We start from the raw sequence: 22,336 nt of genomic DNA on the forward strand, positions 1-22,336 counted from the left end.
TATGTCACAAAGTGAAGAATGAGTAGGGGAAACAGGATGCAAGTGACTGTGGTTTTTAATTTCTCTTTTTAAAAAAAGAAATGCTCAAAAATATCTTCCTACTCTTAAATTTAGATCTCTGAGGTTGATTTTAAAAAACATGTCATGGCCAGGCATGGTGGCTCACACCTGTAATCAATCCCAGTTTTGGGAGGCCAAGGCAGGTCGATCACTTGAGCTCAGGTGTTCAAGACTAGCCTGGGCAACATCACAAAACCCTATCTCTACCAAAAGTACAAAAAATTAGCAGGACACAGTGGCATGCACCTGTGGTTCTAGCTACTTTGGAGTCTGAGGTCAGAGGATCACTTGAGCCCAGGAGGCAGAGGCTACAGTGTGCTGTGATCACCCTGGTACACTCCAGCCTAGGCGACAGAGGAGACCCCATCGAAAGGAAGGAAGGGTCATTATAAAAACCAACAGTTTTGTTACAGATTGTTGGAAGGAAGGGAGGGAGGGTCATTATAGAAACCAATAGTTTTGTTGCAGATTGTTGGAAGGGAGGAAGGAGGGAAGATCATTATGAAAATCAGAAGGTTTATTACAGATTGTTGTTGTCATTGTTGTTTAAAGTTGCAGCTATGATTTTAGACCCTCTTTGGAAGATTCTGTAATAAATGTTGGTCAAAAAACGTTAGCTCAGATAGGGATTTCTAAGATTATCCAAGTATTTGGTATCTGGAATTCATATGATGTCTTTCTCCCTAAAATATTATTCTTAGTAAGCAAACATTTAAGTTCTTAGCAGTGGTGAGGTTTAATACAAGGTTTGGGAACCTCCAAAGAGAAAGTCACCTTTCTAAATAGTTAAGGAGTAACAGCCAGGTCCACCATTTTGAAAGTTTGAAAATAGGCAAGAACTGCATTTCCCTGGTTTTTCAATCTCCTGGAACATCAATCAAGTATAATAAGAGGTTCTGCCACCCAAGAAGTAAAGGCATTGGTGAAAAGTGGGTGTGTGTATTTGTGTCTGACACCACTAGAACATAAGAGCAGTGCTGGGGGAGATACCAAAGCTGAAGAGTAAAAGAAGTAAGAATATCAAAAGACTCTTCATCGGACTGTTTAGTTTTTTTTAGGGTTGGGGTCTTGTACCATCACCTAGGCTGGAGTGCAGTGGCGCAATCATGGCTTACTGCAGCCTCCAACTTCTGGGCTCGAGTGATCCTCCCACCTCAGCTTCACAAGTACATAGGACTACAGGTGCACACCACAATGCCCAGTTAATTTTTTTAATCTTTTGTAGAAATGAGTCTTGCTGTGTTTCCCAGGCTACTCCCAAACTCCCGGCGTCAAGTGATCCTTCTATCTAGACCTCCAAAAGTGCTGGAACTACAATTGTGAGCCACCATAACCCAGCCCAGATTGGATTTTTTAAAGACCCGAACAGTGTTAGTGCTATGACTACCTTAGAAAAGAAATCCACTAGTGTCAGAGAAAACCCAAGACAAATTATAAAACAAGCAAAAATTAGGAATTTTTTACTGACCAGGCCTTGGCACATGGGTTCCATTTTCTGAAGTGGATTTTTTTTCTGTTAATCTGTACATACATACTTTTCAGGAAAAACTGGGGTCCAGTTTCTGTATGTGATGACCTGAAAAATATTTACCAACTGCTTAAGATGCACTCAGAGGCCTTTCAACACATTTAAAAGATGAAATAGATACAGATCAGACTCTAGAGTTTCTGCCTTAATTTGAATATTGACAAAGAATTATATATTCGCTGAGAATCTCGCTATTAAAAATGCCACTTGTCATTGTGCTTTCTGAAGGAGTTTGAAGAATGTCTATTAAATTGTTCCCATAAGATACATTATGGGCTATTAATAAAAAAGAAAAAACTCCATTACCACTGTGGAAAGAAATACTACCATTAGTATTACTGTTCCTATGAGTAATTTTAATCCAGTTGATAATAAGATGATGAAAATGGTTTTTGAATTATTTTTTATGATTCTCCAGTTGGCTTTTATGTTAGCAAATCTCTTATGGATTTTATCAGCAAGATTTACAGATTTACAAAGCCCATGAAAACAACAAAATCCAATTTACTCTAGCAATACAGAAAAAAATCCACCTCATCCATAAGTTGCACCTCAGAATCGTTGGAGCAAAATGCAAAGTGAGGGAAAACAGTTGCATTCCACCAGACTCTTCAGAAGCCATTCTGCATGATTACAGAATGGTTTCTCAGCCTCTTGGAAAAGTTAGGTCCAGACAGCTTCATCACTCACAGCAAGATATTTTGAAACCTTGATTTCGGTTCAGTCTTGTCCAAGATTAAGTTGTTTTCAGGAGGCCATTAGTGCATGAAACCTTCTCATGTTGTGTTTAGGGTGCCAAATTCTTGATTTTTTCCCATCTATATATAAAACAAACCATATGATGGTATTATAAAGGGAGTAAATTATTTTCTACCACCAGGCAAACAAAGATTTATTATTTTTAAGAAGTCTGTTTTCGGCCAGGAGTAGTGCCTCATGCCTGTAATCCTAGCACTTTGGGAGGCCAAGGCAGGCGGATCACAAGGTCAGAAGGTCAAGACCATCCTCACTAACACGGTGAAACCCCGTCTCTACTAAAAATACAAAAAATTAGCCAGGTGTGGTGGCACGCACCTGTAGTCCCAGCTACTTGGGAGGCTGAGGCAGGAGAATCCCTTGAACCTGGGCGTTGGAGGTTGCAGAGAGCCGAGATCACACCACTGGCTGGGCAACACAGCAAGACTCCATCTCAAAAAAAAAAAAAAAAAAAAAAGTCTGTTTTCCACTTAACTGTTAGCTCTGTTGGTTTAGGATGTTCACACAGAAGGCAAAACAAATGTCTCACATGGCATTGCCTTCCAAAAAGAAACACATAAACTTACCTCTTTTTCACTTATCTTATGGATAAGAGATAAGTGATAGGAAAGTAGAGGATAAGAACAGAGTACAGAGAATTAGTTGGTTAAAAAATACAAATACAGGCTGGGTGTGGTCGCTCACACCTGTAATCCCAGCACTTTGGGAAGCCAAGGTGGGCAGATCACTTGAGGTCAGGAGTTCAAGACCAGCCTGGCCAACATGGTGAAAACCCATCTCTACTAAAAATACAAAAAAAAAAAGTTAACCAGGTATGGTGTCTGGCACTTGTCATCCCAGCTATACAGGAGGCTGAGGAAAGAGAATCGCTCAAACCTGGGAGGCAGAGGCTGCAGTGAGCCAAGATCATGCCACTGCACTCCCACCTGGGTGACAGAGCAAGACTCTGTCTCAAAAAAAAAAAAAAAAAAATATATATATATATATACACACACACACACACACATACATACACAAATGCAAAGACATTGAAAAATTAAAAGAACAAAGATAAAGAGATCTTTCTAAGGCTCAGTAAAGAATAAGTGGACAAAAAGGGCAATTTAAAAATAAAGTGAACACAATGATTTATTTCAAAGCCAAAAAGATCTATTCAAAAATGAGATCTTTGAAAAAGATAAACATGCATATGGGCATTGTATTAGTCTACTGGGGCTACCAGAATAAAATACCATAGACTTGGTGGCTTAAACAACAGCTTATTTTCCCGCAGATCTGGGGGGGTTGGAAGTCCAAGATCAAGATTCTGGCAGATTCAGTCTCTGGTAATGGCTTCCTTTTTGGCTTGCAAATGGCTGCTGTCTCATTATGTCTTCACGTGGCTTTCCCTTGGTGCACATGCACCCTGAGGGGAAAGAGAGAGACATAGAGACAGAGAGAGAGCACAAGCCTTCTGGAATTTCTTATGATCCTATTGAATCAGGGCCCCACCCTTATTACCTCATTTAACCTTAATCACTTCATTAGAGGCCTCATCTCTGAATACAGCCACACTGTAGGGAGTGGAGTTTGGGCATATGAATTGGGGGTTGGAGGGAGGGCTCATAAACTTTCAGTCTATAACAGTCAGTAGGGACTGACATCAGAGTTGAGTAACTGAACTTTTCTGAATACAGCTCTCTGGTTTTCTGGCATGTGGTCTAACAGTTTTTCTTCTTCCAGACTCTCCCTGTTTTCATCCGTTTTCAAAGGGGAAAAGCAAATGATGCTTTATCCTCAGCCTTAGAGCCCTTAGGAAAGCCATCCCAGAACTCGGGTTTGCTTTGGAAGTGACTCACAGCACACCTTGCTTGGCGAGTCCTAAACTACAGTGTCAGGGTGCCAAAAGTTCATTTTCCATGTGTCACTTAGAGATTTTAAAGTCAGGTATTTGAGTCTGTAAGACCAAAATAATCCACAACCCAGTAGTGAATAATGTTATAGGTCAGTCTTCCATATTTAAATTTCAAGTATAATGTTCTATTTTCGTAATCCGTTGACATAATGAAGGCCATTAGTATGCTGACCCCACTAATTAGGCAATATGTTTAGGAAACCATGGAGGTGAAAACAACTTACTATTCCTGAGCCAGCCAGTGTTTTGGGTGGGAGTTTATAGGTATTTCTTTTGTGAAATGCGTACTGTGATTTAAGCTTACAAAATGAAGAGTGTTCTATGGAATGTTTCTGGGGAGGCACCTTTTATTTGGCAAAGAGTTGTTGATTTCAGAGCATTTCCCTCTTTCAAAGTGTGACTGTGCATTTTTGGTAATTTTACCTTCAAGAGTTCCAACTCTACCATTGTTTTCAGCTCTGCACAAAACACAGAATTAAGGTGTCACAATATTATGAGTCTTGACACCTGCTTAGCAGCTTTGTTTCTGATAGAAAGTCTACTTAAAGCTTGCCTACTGGAACAAAATCGTATTTTCTCCTTAGGGCTCTGAATTTTTCTCTTTCATCTTATTTACAAAGGCTTTCTATTTATTCATATTGCCTGAAAGAATAAGAAATTATTGATATCAGGGGACATGCCCAAGATGGCCAAATAGGAACAGCTCCAGCCTCCAGCTCCCAGTGCGAGCGACACAGAAAACGGGTGATTTCTGCATTTTCAACTGACATACCAGGTTCATCTCACTGGGGAGTGCTGGACAATCAGTGCTGGTCAGCTGGTGCAGCCTGACCAGCAAGAGCTGAAGCAGGGCAAGGCATCGCCTCACCTGGGAAGCACAACGGGGAAGGAAATTCCTTTTCCTAGCCAAAGGAAATTGAGACACACAACACCTGGAAAATCGGGTAACTCCCACCCTAATACTGCGCTTTACCAAGGGTCTTAGCAAATGGCACACCAGGAGATTATACCCCACACCTGGCTTGGAGGGTCCCATGCCCACAGAGCCTCCCTCATTGCTAGCACAGCAGTCTGAGATCTAACTGCAAGGCAGCAGCGAGGCTGGGGGAGGGGCACCCGCCATTACTGAAGCTTAAGTAGGTAAACAAAGCCACTGGGAAGCTCGAATTGGGTGGAGCCCACCACAGCTCAAGGAGGCCAGCCTGCCTCTGTAGACTCCTCCTCTGGAGACAGGGCATAGCTAAACAAAAAGCAACAGAAACCTCAGCAGAGGTAAATGCCCCTGACAGCTTTGAAGAGTGCAGTGGATCTCCCAGCATGGAGGTTGAGATCTGAGAAGAGACAGACTGCCTGCTCAAGTAGGTCGCTGACCCCTGAGTAGCCTAACTGGGACACATCCCCTACTAGGTGCAGACTGACACCTCACACCTCACACAGCTGGGCACATCTCTGAGACGAAGTTTCCAGAGCAAGAATGAGACAGCAATCACTCTCTCTTCAGCAATATTCTATCTTCTGAAGCCTCCACTGCTGATTCCCAGGCAAACAGGGTCTGGAGTGATCCTCAAGCAAATTCCAACAGACCTGCAGCTGAGGGTCCTGACTGTTAGTTTTCCTTCTAACAAACAGAAAAGACACCCACACCAAAACCCCATCAGTACGTCACCATCATCAAAGACCAAAGGCAGATAAAACCACAAAGATGGGGAAAAAGCAGTGCAGAAAAGCTGGAAATTCAAAAAATCAGAGCACATCTCCCCCTCCAAAGGAACGCAGCTCATCGCCAGCAATGGATCAAAGCTGGATGAAGAATGACTTTGATGAGTTGAGAGAAGGCTTCAGTCAATCAAACTTCTCAGAGCTAAAGGAGGAACTATATAACTAGCGCAAAGAAACTAAAAACCTTGAAAAAAGATGTGACAAATGGCTAATTAGAATAATCAATACAGAGAAGGCCATAAACGAACTGATAGAGATGAAAACCATAACACGAGAACTATGTGACAAATGCACAAGCTTCAGTAACCGACTCCATCATCTGGAAGAAAGAGTATCAATGACTGAAGATTAAATGAATGAAATGAAGCAAGAAGAGAAGTCTAGAGAAAAAAGAGGAAAAAGAAATGAATAAAGCCTCCAAGAAATATGGAATTATGTGAAAAGACCAAATCTACGTCTGGTGTGCCTGAAAGTGACAGGGAAAATGGAACCAAGTTGGAAAATACTCTGCAGGATATCATCCAGGAGAACTTCCCCAACCTAGTAAGGCAGGCCAACATTCAAATTCAGAAAATGCAAACAATGCCACAAAGATACTTCTTGAGAAGAGCAACTCCAGGACGCATAATTGTCAGATTCACCAAAGTTGAAATGAAGGAAAAAATGTAAAGGGCAGCCAGAGAGAAAGGTCGGGTTACCCACAAAGGGAAGCCCATCAGACTAACAGCAGATCTCTCGGCAGAAACTCTCCAAGCCAGAAGAGAGTGGGGGCCAATATTCAACATTCTTAAAGAAAAGAATTTTCAACCCAGAATTTCATATCCAGCCAGACTAAGTTTCATAAGTGAAGGAGAAATAAAATCCTTTACAGACAAGCAAATGCTTAGAGATTTTGTCACCACCAGGCCTGCCCTTCAAGAGACCCTGAAGGAGGCACTAAATATGGAAAGGAACAACAGGTACCAGCCATTGCAAAAACATGCCAAAATGTAAAGACCATCGAGGCTAGGAAGAAACTACATCAACTAACGAGCAAAATAACCAGCTAATATCACAATGACAGGATCAAGTTCACACATAACAATATTAACCTTAAGTGTAAATGGACTAAATGCTCCAATTAAAAGACACAGACTGGCAAATTGGATAAAGAGTCAAGACCCATCAGTTTGCTGTATCCAGGAAACCCATCTCACATGCAGAGACACACATAGGCTCAAAATAAAGGGATGGAAGAAGATCTACCAAGCAAATGGAAAACAAAAAAAAGCAGGGGTTGTAATCCTAGTCTCTGATAAAACAGACTTGAAACCATCAAAGATCAAAAGAGACAAAGAAGGCCATTACATAATGGTAAATGGTAAATTCATCAGGAAGAGCTAACTACCCTAAATATATATGCATCCAATACAGGAGCACCCAGATTCATAAAGCAAGTGCTTAGAGACTTACAAAGAGACTTAGACTCCCATTCAATAATAATGGGAGATTTTAACACCCCACTGTCAACATCAGACAGGTCAAGGAGACAGAAAGTTAACAAGGATATCCAGGAATTGAACTCAACTCTGCACCAAGCGGACCTAATAGACATCTACAGAACTCTCCACCCCAAATCAACAGAATATACATTCTTCTCAGCACCACATCACACTTATTCCAAAATTGACCACATAGTTGGAAGTAAAGCACTCCTCAGCAAATGTACAAGAACAGAAATTATAACTGTCTCTCAGACCACAGTGCAATTAAACTAGAACTCAGGACTAAGAAACTCAATCAAAACTGCTCAACTACATGGAAACTGAACAACCTGCTCCTGAATGACTACTGGGTACATAACGAAATGAAGGCAGAAATAAAGATGTTCTTTGAAACCAATGAGAACACAGATACAACATACCAGAATCTCTGGGACACATTTAAAGCAGTGTGGAGAGGGAAATTTATAGCCCTAAATGCCCAGAAGAGAAAGCAGGAAAGATCTAAAATTCACACCCTAACATGACAATTAAAAGAACTAGAGGAGCAAGAGCAAACACATTCAAAAGCTAGCAGAAGGCAAGAAATAACTAAGATCAGAGCAGAACTGAAGAACATAGAGACAGAAAAAACCCTCCAATAAATCAATGAATCCAGGAGCTGGTTTTTTGAAAAGATCAACAAAATTGATAGACCACTAGCAAGACTAATAAAGAAGAAAAGAGAGAAGAATCAAATAGATGCAATAAAAAATGATAAAGGGGATACCACCACCGACCCCAGAGAAATACAAACTATCATCAGAGAATACTATAAACACCTCTATGCAAATGAACTAGAAAACCTAGAAGAAATGGATAATTTCCTGGACACTTACACTCTCCCAAGACTAAACCAGGAAGAAGTTGAATCCCTGAATAGACCAATAGCAGGCTCTGAAATTGAAGCAATAATTGATAGCCTACCAACCAAAAAAAGTCCAGCACCAAACGGATCCACAGCATAATTCTACCAGAGGTACAAGGAGGAGCTGGTACCATTCCTTCTGAAACTATTCCAATCAATAGAAAAAGAGAGAATCCTCCCTAACTCATTTTATGAGGCCAACATCATCCTGATACCAAAGCCTGACAGAGATACAACAAAAAAAGAGAATTTTAGACCAATATCCCTGATGAACATTGATGCAAAAATCCTCAATAAAGTACTGGCAAACCAAATCCAGCAGCACATCAAAAAGCTTATCCACCATGATCAAGTGGGCTTCATCCCTGGGATGCAAGGCTGGTTCAACATAAGCAAATCAATAAATGTAATCCAGCATATAAACAGAACCAAAGACAAAAAACACATGATAATAGATGCAGAAAAGGCCTTTGACAAAATTCAACAGCCCTTCATACTAAAAACTCTCAATAAATTCGGTATTGATGGAACTTATTTCAAAATAATAAGAGCTATTTATGACAAACCTACAGCCAATATCATACTGAATGGGCAAAAACTGGAAGCATTCCCTTTGAAAACTGGCACAAGACAGGGATGACCCCTCTCACCACTCCTATTCAACATAGTGTCTGAAGTTCTGGCTAGGGCAATCAGGCAAGAGAAAGAAATAAAGGGTATTCAATTAGGAAAAGAGGAAGTCAAATTGTCCCTGTTTGCAGATGACATGATTGTATATTTAGAAAACCCCATTGTCTCAGCCCAAAATCTCCTTAAGCTGATAAGCAACTTCAGCAAAGTCTCAGGATACAAAATCAATGTGCAAACATCACAAGCATTCTTATACACCAGTAACAGACAAACAGCCAAATCATGAGTGAACTCCCATTCACAATAGCTTCAAAGAGAATAAAATACCTAGGAATCCAACTTACAAGGGATGTAAAGGACCTATCTCTTCAAGGAGAACTACAAACCACTGCTCAGTGAAATAAAAGAGGACACAAACAAATGGAAGAACATACCATGCTCAGGGATAGGAAGAATCAATATTGTGAAAATGGCCATACTGCCAAAGGTAATTTATAGATTCAATGCCATCCCCATTAAGCTACCAACGACTTTCTTCACAGAATTGGAAAAAACTGCTTTAAAGTTCATATGGAACCACAAAAGACCCTGCATTGCCAAGACAATCCTAAGCCAAAAGAACGAAGCTGGAGGCATCACGCTACCTGACTTCAAACTATACTACAAGGCTACAGTAACCAAAACAGCATGGTACTGGTACCAAAACAGAGATATAGACCAATGGAACAGAACAGAACCCTCAGAAATAATACCACACATCTACAGCCATCTGATCTTTGACAAACCTGACAAAAACAGAAATGGGGAAAGGATTCCCTATTTAATAAATGGTGCTGGGAAAATTGGCTAGCCATAAGTAGAAAGCTGAAACTGGGTCCTTTCCTTACTCCTTATACAAAAATTAATTCAAGATGGATTAGAGACTTAAAGGTTAGACCAAAAACCATAAAAATCCTAGAAGAAAACCTAGGTAATACCATTCAAAACACAGGCATGGGCAAGGACTTCATGTCTAAAACACCAAAAGCAACGGCAGCAAAAGCCCAAATTGACAAATGGGATCTCATTAAACTAAAGAGCTTCTGCACAGCAAAAGAAACTACCATCAGAGTGAACATACATTCTGTAGGCAACCTACAGAATGGGAGAACATTTTTGCAATCTACTCATCTGACAGAGGGCTAATATCCAGAACCTATAAAGAACTCAATCAAATTTACAAGAAAAAAGCAAACAACTCCATCAAAAAGTGGGTGAAGGATATGAACAGACACTTCTCAAAAGAAGACATTCATACAGCCAACAGACACATGAAAAAATGCTCATCATCACTGGCCATCAGAGAATTGCAAATCAAAACCGCAACGAGATACCATCTCACACCAGTTAGAATGGCAATCATTAAAAAATCAGGAAACAACAGGTGCTGGAGAGGATGTGGAGAAATAGGAACACTTTTACACTGTTGGTGGTACTGTAAACTAGTTCAACCATTGTGGAAAACAGTGTGGCGATTCCTCAAGGATCTAGAACTAGATGTACCATATGACCCAGCCATCCCATTACTGGGTATATACCCAAAGGATTATAAGTCATGCTGCTATAAAGACACATGCACATGTATGTTTATTGTGGCACTATTCACAATAGCAAAGACTTGGAATCAACCCAAATGTCCATCAGTGATAGACTGGATTAAGAAAATGTGGCACATATACACCATGGAATACTATGCAGCCATAAAAAAGGATGAGTTTGTGTCCTTTGTAGGGACATGGAGGCAGGCAGCTGGAAACCATCATTCTCAGTAAACTATCACAAGAACAGAAAACCAAACACTGCATGTTCTCACTCATAGGTGGGAATTGAACAATGAGATCACTTGGACATGGGAAGGGAAACATCACACACCAGGTCCTATTGTTGGGAGGGGGGAGGGGGGAACGATAGCATTACAAGATATACCTAATGTAAATGACGAGTTAATGGGTGCAGCACACCAACATGGCACACGTATACATAGGTAACAAACCTGCACATTGTGCACACGTACCCTAGAACTTAAAGTATAATTTAAAATAAAAAAGAAAAAAAAGAAATTATTGATATCACTAAAGTCAATGAATGCTTGATAAATATTGGATAAGTGGACAGATGGAGGTACAAAATTTTTGCATTTTCCACCTTCAAATCAAATAATTGAATTATAGAATCATATTGCTGGAAATGTTATAATTCACCTAGTCAAGCTTTTTTTCTCCTACATGTCTTTGAAGAAATTGTTTTCCTAAATATTTACTTTAAATAACTGACATTTGTTTGAGTGTTCACTATGCGCCAAACACTATTCTAAGTGCTCTTCCTGGATTATCCTAGTTAATTTTATAACAACGATGTTACAAATTCCATTCTTTTACATTTAAGACAGCCTTGGGCTTGACTTCCTATTTAGTAGAAAACCATATGAAAAGTGTGTCTTTGTCTCTCGATCCCCTCTCCAACCATCCCTGCAATTAGGTAAGACACTCTCAAGATGTCTTCTCCTAGGAGCCTCCCACACACTCACTATAGGCACACACTTTTTTACCAGTTTCCAAGGAAATCTAATTGGAAAAATAAAACATGCCACCTTTGTCAGAGAGAGTATTTTTAATGCTTCAATAATGAAAGAGGAGGGAGGTAGGAGGAGAAGCAGATAGTTCCTTGTTTAAAGATGATGCTGTTTTTGTTGTGCATATTCTTCTCATGGGGCTCTGTTGGCCTTTGAACACTGAATGTTGGAGTCTGAAAATAACCTATTTCCTCTTTCAGTTCTTGCTAAAGTTAGCCCCAGGAAAGTTTATTGTTATAAAGGGCTTAATCCATCTTCTACAATGTCCCCCAGATATCCATTTTAGAAGTAGCCAGAGCCAGATTATCCACAGTTAATGGGAATCAGGGGTGACATCAGCAATGAAGTGCACATAAAATCACAAGCCCTCATTTTGGCCATAGCGCACTTGGTTGCCACCTCCTTCTACCTCAAACTGAGCTAAATCTCTACTTTTTTCTTGGGTAGAGATGCTAAAGAACAAGTCTTTCTTCCTAACTTATATTTGAAGTCCTGATATTCACTGATGACTTAGCACCTGCACTTCATTTTTAAATTTGCACCTAGGAACTTGGAGATGTTACTCAGTGAGCTAAAGGAGAGAAGAGGGCATCTCAGTGGCCCCTACTCTCCACACACCCCCAGGTCTGCCCTTCATTTCACTTTCAATGCTGCTGTGGATGTTACGTGACTCTGAGAAAAGGAAAGGAATACAATATTCAGATGTTTATCAGCTTTTTAAAGAAATATCACACCCATAATCCCAGCACTTTGGGAGGCCAAGGCAGGGGGATCACTTGAGTCAGCCTGGGCAACTAAGTGAGATCTTGTCTCTACAAAAAATAAACAAAAATTAGCCATGGTGGTACATACCTGTAGTCTCAGCTACTTGGGAGGCTAAAGTGGGAAGACTGCTTGAACCCAGGGAGATGGAGGCTGCAGTGAACTGAGATCATGCCACTGCAATCTAGCACTCTAGTGTAGGTGACAGAGTGAGACCCTGTCTCAAAAAAATAAAAATAAAAATAAAAATAAAAATAAAAAAATAAAAAGAAAGAAATGTGAGCCATTCAGACCATTAGAAATTAGATTTAGGCTCAAGAAAATAGGAAAAAAAAAAAAGTCAATTAAATGCTTCATTGCCGGGGTCTGACCCACAGACCCAGGCTGCACAACAGATGAATAACATACTCAGACACCGATATTCAGTGAAAGAGCAGCTAGGGGGCCAGGCCACTCACAGAGCTGTGGCAGCCACACGCCTTGACTATCTGGCCCAGCCAGCATTTTTTCAGCGCAGATTTAATGACAAAGGTTTTGAGTCAACACCACTAGAGGGTAATTACACACAGATGATTAAAGGCAAGGTTTCTGGAGACATGAGTAAACAAATTATTCAGATAAACTCCCTTGTATTATTGTACCTACTTCTCGCCCTCTGCCCCAGGATAAGAGCCACTGCTTTCAGCTCATTCTCCCCCAAAGCTTTGTAAACCGCCCCCGATCCCTGGGCCTTCCAAGAAGGTTTGCTTCTCTTTCCTATAATTTCCTCTTACAATTTTTTCCACCACCCTGACTGAACTGTTACACTTCATGTTTGCTATACCTAGCTTTTATTTTAATAGATTAAATTTATTACAAAACAAAGCTGAGAAGCCTGGTATAACTGGATGTAAAAACCATTTGTATCTATTTTTAGGACTGAGGAAAGGAGGGAGTGTGGAATAGGGGAAGATCCTTAAGCTGGGAGTTAGGGGTTACTGAGGGTTGGCCTGGCACTGCCACTTTTCTTCAACAGGTCACTCCATCTCAGGTTCCCTACCCATCAAATGGAAGGGGCTGGTCTCAAGGACAAGACTTTTCCAATTCTGAAATTCTGGAGCTCCTTCTCTTGGGGCCTAAAGCTCCTGCTCTAAAGGACTGCAGACATCTATGATTGCAGCTTGTCTGTTGTGATCTATTATTGTCCATATGATTAACTGAGTAACAAGTTCTTGTACAGGAAGGTAACCCACATTAAAACATCCCAGGAGACAATTAAGCTCTGCCTTGCAATAAGATAGTGTTTAAGGTCTGGCAGGGCCTAGAAGCAGTGAGATGCACTAATGTTTTTAAAGTCAATGAATTATGTTTTTACATAAATACGTAAGTGCTGACATTCTATTTTGACCCAGCATCATGCCACACTGAAAGGGCTTCCCAATGATAAGAGGTGGCACTCCTAAGTGTTGAAGTGAGCCGGGAGAGAGATGTAAGAACTTCCCTCCCAGCCTGAATCAAGCCTCAACTGGGATTTAGGCAAATCTGGGTGATCCTCTGAGATTGCTCCTTGTGAACTGGTGTTGAGATGTTATTACCAGTCAATAAAACTGAACTTGAATTAGGCCTATTTTCAGATGCCTCCTGGATTTTCACTTTAATTCTCTGACAGGAGAGATTGTGTTAAAGCAGGTTCTCCTTCACTCTGGAATCTTGCTCAGTGCCCTTCACAGACAAAAACAAATAAGAAACTGCGTTGCCTCCAAGAAATATTTTTCTGGCTTCTGAGGCAACCTCTGAACTAGTGAATCCAGCTCAGGCCCCTCCACCGAAGACCTGATGTTTATTTGGGGGCAAACATCTATACCAAATTCACGTGGAAAAAGTGTAAGATGCACATGCAAAGAAGCTGAATGGATTCTCATGATGCTATGAGAATCTGGACCGGCTACTGCTGTACCTCTCCCATTTACCAGATAAAAAAAAAAGGCAAGCTGATTTTACCCCTTCCAGTAGATGCTAACTGACCTCTGAAACTCTTCTCTTCTGTGCTCCGTAAGAGTTCTGATGGCCGAACCTCCAGATTTCAACCTCCAGTATTGATAAATGAGTCCTAGAAGGTGGTTATCCATTTGTTACCAGTTGTCACTTAGAATAACATTTATATTCTCTTTATCAAGTCTTTTTTTTTTTCTTTGAGACAGAGCCTCTGTTGTCAGGCTACAGTACAGCAGCGAGATCTCAGTTCACTGCAACCTGTGCCTCCTGGGTTCAAGTGATTCTCCTGCCTCAAGCCTCCTAAGTAGCTGAGATTGCAGGCACTTGTCATCACACCCAGCTAATTTCTGTATTTTTAGTAGAGATGGGGTTTCACCATGTTGACCAGGCTGGTCTCGAACTCCTGACCTCAAGTGATCCACCTGCCTTGGCCTCCCAAAGTGCTGGGATTACAGACCTGAGCCACCGAGCCCGGCTCTCAAGTCTTTTCAACCTGATACAGTTACACTAAAATTTCTATTACACCACTGAAGAATGTTACATTTCTTTAGTCCTGCCTCAGCTTTTTTCACAAGATTCGAGGCTACTTACAAAAATACGTCTAATGAAAAAGGATAAAATGAATGGTTTTGAGAAAATACAGCTCAGGATGAGAAAGGACAGTAGTAAGACTGGAACACGGTGAGCACAGATCCAGCACTGTCATTGTTGGGTGCATGACTTGGGCAGACTTTCCTATAAACAGCGAGAAAACCCATGTGAAGTCCCGCATTTTGACACCTAGTCTAGTGTTTACATGTGGTCCCCTGACCTGCATTAATAAGATATCTTATAGAGAGACCAGATTCCTGCTTCCTGTGTAATTCATAGAGCGATCCCAGGCTGCTCAGTAAACGAAGTCACAGCATGTGGGTGCCTTTGTCCCAGAAGCATTGCAATCAATCGTAAGTTTCAGATTGTCTCTCAAGTCAATATAGGCAGTCCAGGGCTCGAATGGCCCTTGATGGGTGTCAGAAACTCAGAGCCTCACATATTGTTCCTCTACCCCATGGCCCAAGATTTTCTTCTGCTGTGGGCAAAATGTCCCCTCCAGCCATCAGGAAGGAGGACGGAAGGATACACCCCCACGCTTTAAAGACAGATCTAGGAAGTTGTGTGGCAGACACTCGAATACATCCTTTGGCCAGAACTTAATCACATTGCCACACCTGGCCAAGAAGGCTGAAATTATTCCAGGCCTAGCTAAAAGCAAGCTTTCTATTTGTTAAAGCCAAAAGGCAGTACTGTCGTCCCATGGTATCCATGGGGGATTGGTTCCAAGATCCCCAAGGATACCAAATTCCATGGATGCTCAAGCCCCTGATATAAAATGGGGTAGAATTTGCATGTAACAAATATATATCCTCCCATATCCTTTAAATCATCTCTAGATTGCTTAGAATTACTAATGCAATGTAAATGCTATGTAAATAGTTGTTACACTGTATCGCTTTTTATTTGTAACACTTTTTATTGAAAGTTACTTTACCACAGTTCTGGAGGCTAGAAGTCCAGGCTCCAGGCGTTGGCAGGGTTGGTTTCCTCGGAGGCCTCTCTCCTTTGCTTGCTGGCACCACCTTCCTGCTGTGCCCCCATCTTCATGTGGCCTTTCCTCTGTGCACAGGAACCCCTGGTGTCTCTCCAGGTGTCCTGATCTTCTCCTGTAAGGACACCAGGCAGATTCGATTAGGACCCACCCTAGTGGCCCTGTTTTAACTTAATTACCTCTTTGAAGATCCTATCTCCAAATAAGTCACATTCTGAGGTACTGATGGGGAGAGGTGGGGGTTGCAGCTTCAACATATGAATTTGGTTGGGGAGGAAGGAAGGGGCATGATTGGGAGGAACACAATTCAGTCCACAATAGGCAGAATAGATATAGGAAGACAAGCAGTAGTCTCTTGCCACGTAACCTGCCAGCATCCCTGTAACTGGATAAATACTGCAGTAATTCTTTGGAATCTTCTGTTCTGTCTCACCTTTTAAATCCAAGACTCCTCGAAAGCACGAGTCCCAGAATTAAATGCAGTGCTTTGCACCTGTAGGTGCTCAGTGACTGCTTGCAGGTGTTGGTGGTGACTGCTCATGGAATCACAGCCTGAGCAGACACTGGAACTCAGGATTCCTGATTCTCTACCACCTACTCCGCCCAGCATGCTGCACTGGCTCTTTTAAGTTCTGACAACCAACACACCACCACCCACCATGTGGGAACTTAAAGTCATATGTTTTTGTGTCAGATTTTTCATATCAAAGATTACAAGGCCCTAAAGCTTTACACAATTCTAGGGCTTCTACAGAGACCCCAGCAGATATCAAACTATTTTAAGCCCTTATATCAAAAGCCATTTGAATCCTTTCTGGACCATTTTGCTTTGTTTTGTTTTCTATGGACACTCTGCAGAAGTTTTAGGAGGTAAGGGTGAGTTGTCACAAGGTCAAAGCCAGCATATCACAACTCTAGGAAAAGTTGGAAGATCGCTGCCCTAACCTCAGTTGCCTCTCCCCTGGAGCATCCAGTTTGAACAAAGACAAAATGAGCCTCAAACTTGGAACAGTATTTTTTTCTTCCACTTCCCTAACCAGCTTGCAAGCTGCCTCCCATTGAGTCAGAGTGAGACTTTACTTGGCAAAGACAATTTCACCTAATGTATGCCAACAGCCTTGTTCCTGGGGTACCTCTCAAATCCACCCCAGGATTCTAGGCTCCCGTACTTCCCTGTAGCAGAACTTGGCCCCCAGGAGGCTGTGAAGTTTCCATGGAGGGCCCTGTTGGCACAGCCTGAGACATAGTCTCTTCTCCTAATCCATTTCTGCCCTAGCAACAGCTACCTCCAATGCAGCTTTGGAAGCTGTACAATATAGCTAATTGTTTGCATTGGACAGTAGTGTGTTTAGAGCTTATACATCCAAACAGACTATTATTTTCTGCTATTTGCTAGTGGCAATGCCTGCCTGGTGACTTTGGCAGATGGAGAAAGGAGCTAATCCGTAGGTTATAAGCAGAAGGGTTATTGATGAAATGTCACCATCTGTTGGTGTCATTAAAATGATATGAGTCATAAAGAGTTGCTTTTGTGTTTTATCAGAAAATGGTTAGCTTGAAGTTGAGAGAGAAGTTGCTAGATTGTGGATGGTAGTGATGAACAGAGCTCAGGGGAGGCATCAATCCCAGAACGGGGAGGAGCCTTAATGAACTCATCAGCTTGATGGGTCTTCAGGGAAGCTGACTGACCCCTCTGCTCGAAAAAAAAAAAAAATCATCTCTCATGTGAGATCGGGTATTTATTAAGAATGATGCAATGCCCCAAGGCTCCCATGCCTATTTCTGGGACAACTTCCAGGAGGTAAGGGGAAACTCATTCATTTGGGTTAAACAAGAAGGATCGTACCTGGGAGGGAACAGACAGGAAAACATACCTGTCTCCTTAATCCACATTGGCCCCATGACACAAAGATTATTCACGTAGCTAGCTGACACCTTGGGAGGCTGGTGAGCCCAATAGGGAATGATATTCTGTACACCTGCTATATCCACAAGGAAGAGACAGAGGTGGCATAGAAGAGGGACCAGAGCCAGCACACCAAGCTTCCATCAAAGATTTCTTCCATTTCAGGATGGAAGAAAGCAATGGATGGAATAATATGTGAATTGCATAGCAAAGAAACAGGGAGTGTGAGGTGTGTATTTAATAAGGATCCAGGGCACCAAACTAAACTGTGCCAACTTCCTGATTCTGCCTTATTATTATACCTAATCCCTTTAAATTCCATCATGTTTGCTGTTTACAAATTCTTTTACCCACTGCCAAGGACATATACCCAAAGCAGAAGAACCTGTTGTTACCAACCTTTTTCAACATGGCCTGGCATCCCTTTTTTAAATTATTATTTCAAATTGTAACCCCTAGAGAGAGTTGAAGAGATTGTATAAACCACTACACATACTTTCGGCAGTACCTCAGGTTTCCCAGGTCAATAAACAAGACGTAGCATTGCTCGAGGCCAGCAGACCTGAGCCTGCCCCTCCTGCCACCTCTGTAGGGACACAGGTGCTGGAGGGGTGCTCTGTTACTGTTTGAAAAGTGTGTGGTGCTGGAAGCAAAAGCCCCAGGGGTGGGAGCTTTCTAAAGTTATTTATATGGTCTCAAAAGGAAGCATCAGTGGAAAAGTTCCTGTTGATATTTTTAGATCTGATGCGTGGTCCACTGCTGCACTTTCATTTTTAAACAAGCAGGGAAGGGAGTGATTGATGATGTCTACAGTGCTGTTTTGGAAGTGTTGAGGGCTCAGCTGACAGTCTAATAGTCACCCCCTGCTGGGCCCAGATCCTCCATCTCTTCCAGCCCTGACTTCAGAAGCTACTGACTTCAGTGGCTGACAAATAAAACGCTGGCCACTGGCTGCCAAGTCAGAGACTCTGAAGTTTGTTCCCTGGCTCCAACACCCTGTGCAGGTTTAATGTCTTGCTCGACTTCTACCTTCTGTTCTGAGGACTGAGGCATATGTTTGCATAAGTTGTCTTTGGCTGCAAGTACAATGGCTTAGAACTTAACTGTGGTTAAGCAGGTGACTAACTGACAACCTGAGAAGGGTGTGAGGGTGAGAGGGAGAAATGAAGAGAGGTCAGTCAATGGGTACAAACTTACAGTTAGATAGAAGAAATCAGTTCTAATGTTCCTTAGGAGACTAGGGTGACCATAGCTAGCAACAACACGCTGTATGTTTCAAAGCTAGAAGAGAGGGCTCGGAATATTACCACATGTAGAAATGATAAACACTCAAGGTGATGGAGACCCCAAATACCCCGACTTGATCATTACACATTCAATGCATGTAAAAAATACACGTACCCCATAAATATGTAAAGTATCAATGAAAGAAAAAAAACACAACTACACAAAAATCTACGCACTTAGTTATTCCAAGGCCAGTGGGAAGTTAATCTCTCTTAGTAGTATTACTGAATTGTTTCTGTGGTTACTTTCATTGGCCTGATGAAAATCAGTGTTCAAAACACAAAAGAGAAACAAAGAAATTTTAATTTTTATCAGTGTTCTCCTTCCCCAGGAGCCTGAAGCTTGTGGCTCTGTCTTCAAGGAAATGGAAAGATGGGGGAGATGGTGGTCATCAAGTCTTTTCCTCCACAGATAGTTTCTTATAAGAAGCTCGTGAATTGTACTTGTAAGCCCACTCCAGTTGAACAATCAGTTGATGAACATGAGAAGCTGAAGAGCATTCAAGAGAGAAAAGAAAATTCTTACATGCTCATGGCTGGGCAATGTATTATTTGTTCCTAGGACTCAGACTGTGACAAATGAGGTTTTCTTACAAACCTCAAAAACACACATATGAAGCTACTGGAATGAGTCCAGAAAACTCCTGATAAGACATGGAGCTTTCCCCTTGTTCTGTGCTCCTGCTGTTGTGCCTGTGTACATTTAACATTTTTGTTTGTTTAATTTTACCTCTTTTTCTGCCACAGACCACAGAGACAGCTGATGATGAGGAGGACCAGCCTCTTAGCCTTGCCTGGCCTTCTGAAACCCGCAAGCAAGTCACATTTCTGATCGTTTTCCCCATAGTGTTTCCTCTCTGGATTACCTTACCTGATGTTCGCAAACCTGTAAGTAAAGCATTTTTAAAATAGTTTCCTTGTAAAACGTATGGTACATAACAGGGTGCATAGCCTGCTTCAGTTTGCGTTAAAAGGAAAAAGGAAATACACTTGTATCAAAATTTCACATGTACCGCAAAAATAGGTACAACTATTATGTAACAAAAAAAATTTAAGGAAAGAGAAAGTGACATATAAGAAGACACAAATTTCTCTCAGCAGACACACAATCATACTGATTGTTCAAGTTATCAAATCTGCATAACAAACTACCCCAAAACTTAGTGGTGTGAAACAACCATCATTTTAGTCTGCCCTTGGATCCTGTCGATCAGGAATTTGAATAGGACACATTGTGGATGGCTTGTCTCTGCTCCATAATGTCTGTGGCCTGAGTAGGAAGACTTGAAGGGTTACGTGTATCTCATCTTGGGGCTACAATCATCTGGAGGCTTCTTTGTCGTTTCTGGCACCTGGGCAGAAATTATTCAAAGACTAGGCTCAGCTGGGACTGTCTACTGGAATGCCTAAACATGGCCTCTTCATGTGACTTGGGCTTCCTCACAGCATGGTGGCCTCAGGATAGTGAAATGTTTTATGTAAGAGGTGAGTCAGGACTCCAAGAGTGAGTGTTGCAGTGACAGAAGGCAGAAGCTGCATGGTCTATGATGATTCAGTCCCAGAAGTTACATAGATTCACTTCTGCTATGCCCTACTGACCAAAGCAGTCATAAGTGTGTCTTGATTAAAGGGGAAGGAGACAAAAAGTTTACGTAGAATACATCAGTGTCATGTAGCATATCACTCTCCTGTTGGGAAGAGTGTCAAAGAATTTGCAACTGTGTTTTAAAACCACCACAGTGATTGTCTCTGAGAAGGTGAGAAGGGCAACTGAAGGTCTGAGGCAGGAAGGTTACTCACATTTTCTTGAGCATTCTTGTGACTATGAACATTATTAATTAATTCAAAAAATGTAAAGAGATGCATTTGTGTAATATAAATGCCTACATGTCTGATGTTCTCTCTCTTATGTTACTATCATTACTTTAATCGATTTTATTATCTACCATTATCATGTACTGGGTGCTCCGAACACAACATCAGCCAAGTACACTCTGAGTGTAGACCATATCAAGAGTATACCCCCACCCACTATTGTTGAAGTGAGTTCTTGGGCCATTAGCCCCAGAGGTGAAAGAACTAATGAGAGAAGGAGAAACAGCTCTACTTAGTATGGCACCACACATACAAACTCATTCAACAAAACTGTATACCTAATATGCATCAGATTCTGTACTAAGTGTTCCCCGTGAGAGTCTCATTTCTGCTTGGAACAGCGTACAGTATACTCAGAAATCCAGTCCATCCCAGGGCTGGCCCTTGCGGGAAGCAATGAGAGAAGCCCCAGCAGCTACCCTGCCCATGCTTCAGGGACTGGCTCTCAAAGGGGGACTGCACAGGGAGGAGAGCATTGTGGACAGCTCCACTTTCTTGTTCTGTGCATCAGCCAGGGCAGTTGTCATAAGCCAGGTAACAACTGCCTTGATTGATTCCTGTTGGTTTGCCAGCAGCTGCCAGTCAGGAGGCTTTGATCTTCTCTAATACCTTCTGGATCTTTCAATTCAGATTGGCAAGAGGATGAACATTTTGCCCACCTTTATTCTAAAAGTCCTTCCCAACCCTGAGAGCCCAGGGCCTTGAATTATTGGCCCACAGTAAACTATATTATGTAATTTCAGGAAACGTCTAGGGTAGGAATATGTATATTGTTGGCATAAATAGAAAAACTTAGGCACAAAGAAATTAGCTAATTTATACCTAGTCATTTCCTAGAAAGTAGGGCTGAGATCCAGACCCAGGTCTATGTGACCACATGGCTTTGGCTTTGCTTCATATTTAGTGATGCCAGAAAGTAGAAAAAAAATCATTTTTTAAAAAAATCATTTCTAAAAGCACTCGGAATAGAATATTTTGATAACTTTCAGCATAATTTATCATTAAGTCTTCAAGAGCTCCTTCATTTGAAAAAGACAGAAGAAAAACCCCATCCCATTAGCCTGGCCCTTAAATAATACAGCCTAGTGGAGAGCCATGTCTTGTCAAGTATACAACAAGAAAGGACATCTTGTAGGGACTCCCAACAGTATAGGTTTCCTGGTAAAGGATACATGACACAGGTGTGGCTCACTTAAAGCAATATTTAAGTTTCTTTATTCAAGATACCATTGTACAGCATCTGCACTATGCAAAGGCCTGGCTTCCTGAAAACCCACAACCAAACAGCTGAATGTGTTTGATTTTTCTTGGCTCACACCACATTGACATTTCTAAGATATGCATGTATTGTCTCTAGTGTCT

The 22,336-nt window shown here is 41.5% G+C and overlaps 1 protein-coding gene across 3 annotated transcripts in view; it reads left to right on the forward strand.

Moving 5' to 3' along the window:
* The window catches only part of SLC24A2 (solute carrier family 24 member 2), a 271,203-nt gene that overhangs the window by 222,339 nt on the left and 26,528 nt on the right, over nucleotides 1-22,336 (forward strand). For all 3 annotated transcript variants that reach the window (XM_074017385.1, XM_015437107.4, XM_015437108.4), the window contains one exon: nucleotides 19,847-19,987. In XM_074017385.1, the coding sequence (XP_073873486.1) occupies nucleotides 19,847-19,987 (141 nt within the window). The remainder of the gene's footprint in view (nucleotides 1-19,846; nucleotides 19,988-22,336) is intronic.

This window comes from Macaca fascicularis, chromosome 15 (genome assembly GCF_037993035.2).
Source record: "Macaca fascicularis isolate 582-1 chromosome 15, T2T-MFA8v1.1".
In the NCBI taxonomy this organism is placed as follows: Eukaryota; Metazoa; Chordata; class Mammalia; order Primates; family Cercopithecidae; genus Macaca; species Macaca fascicularis.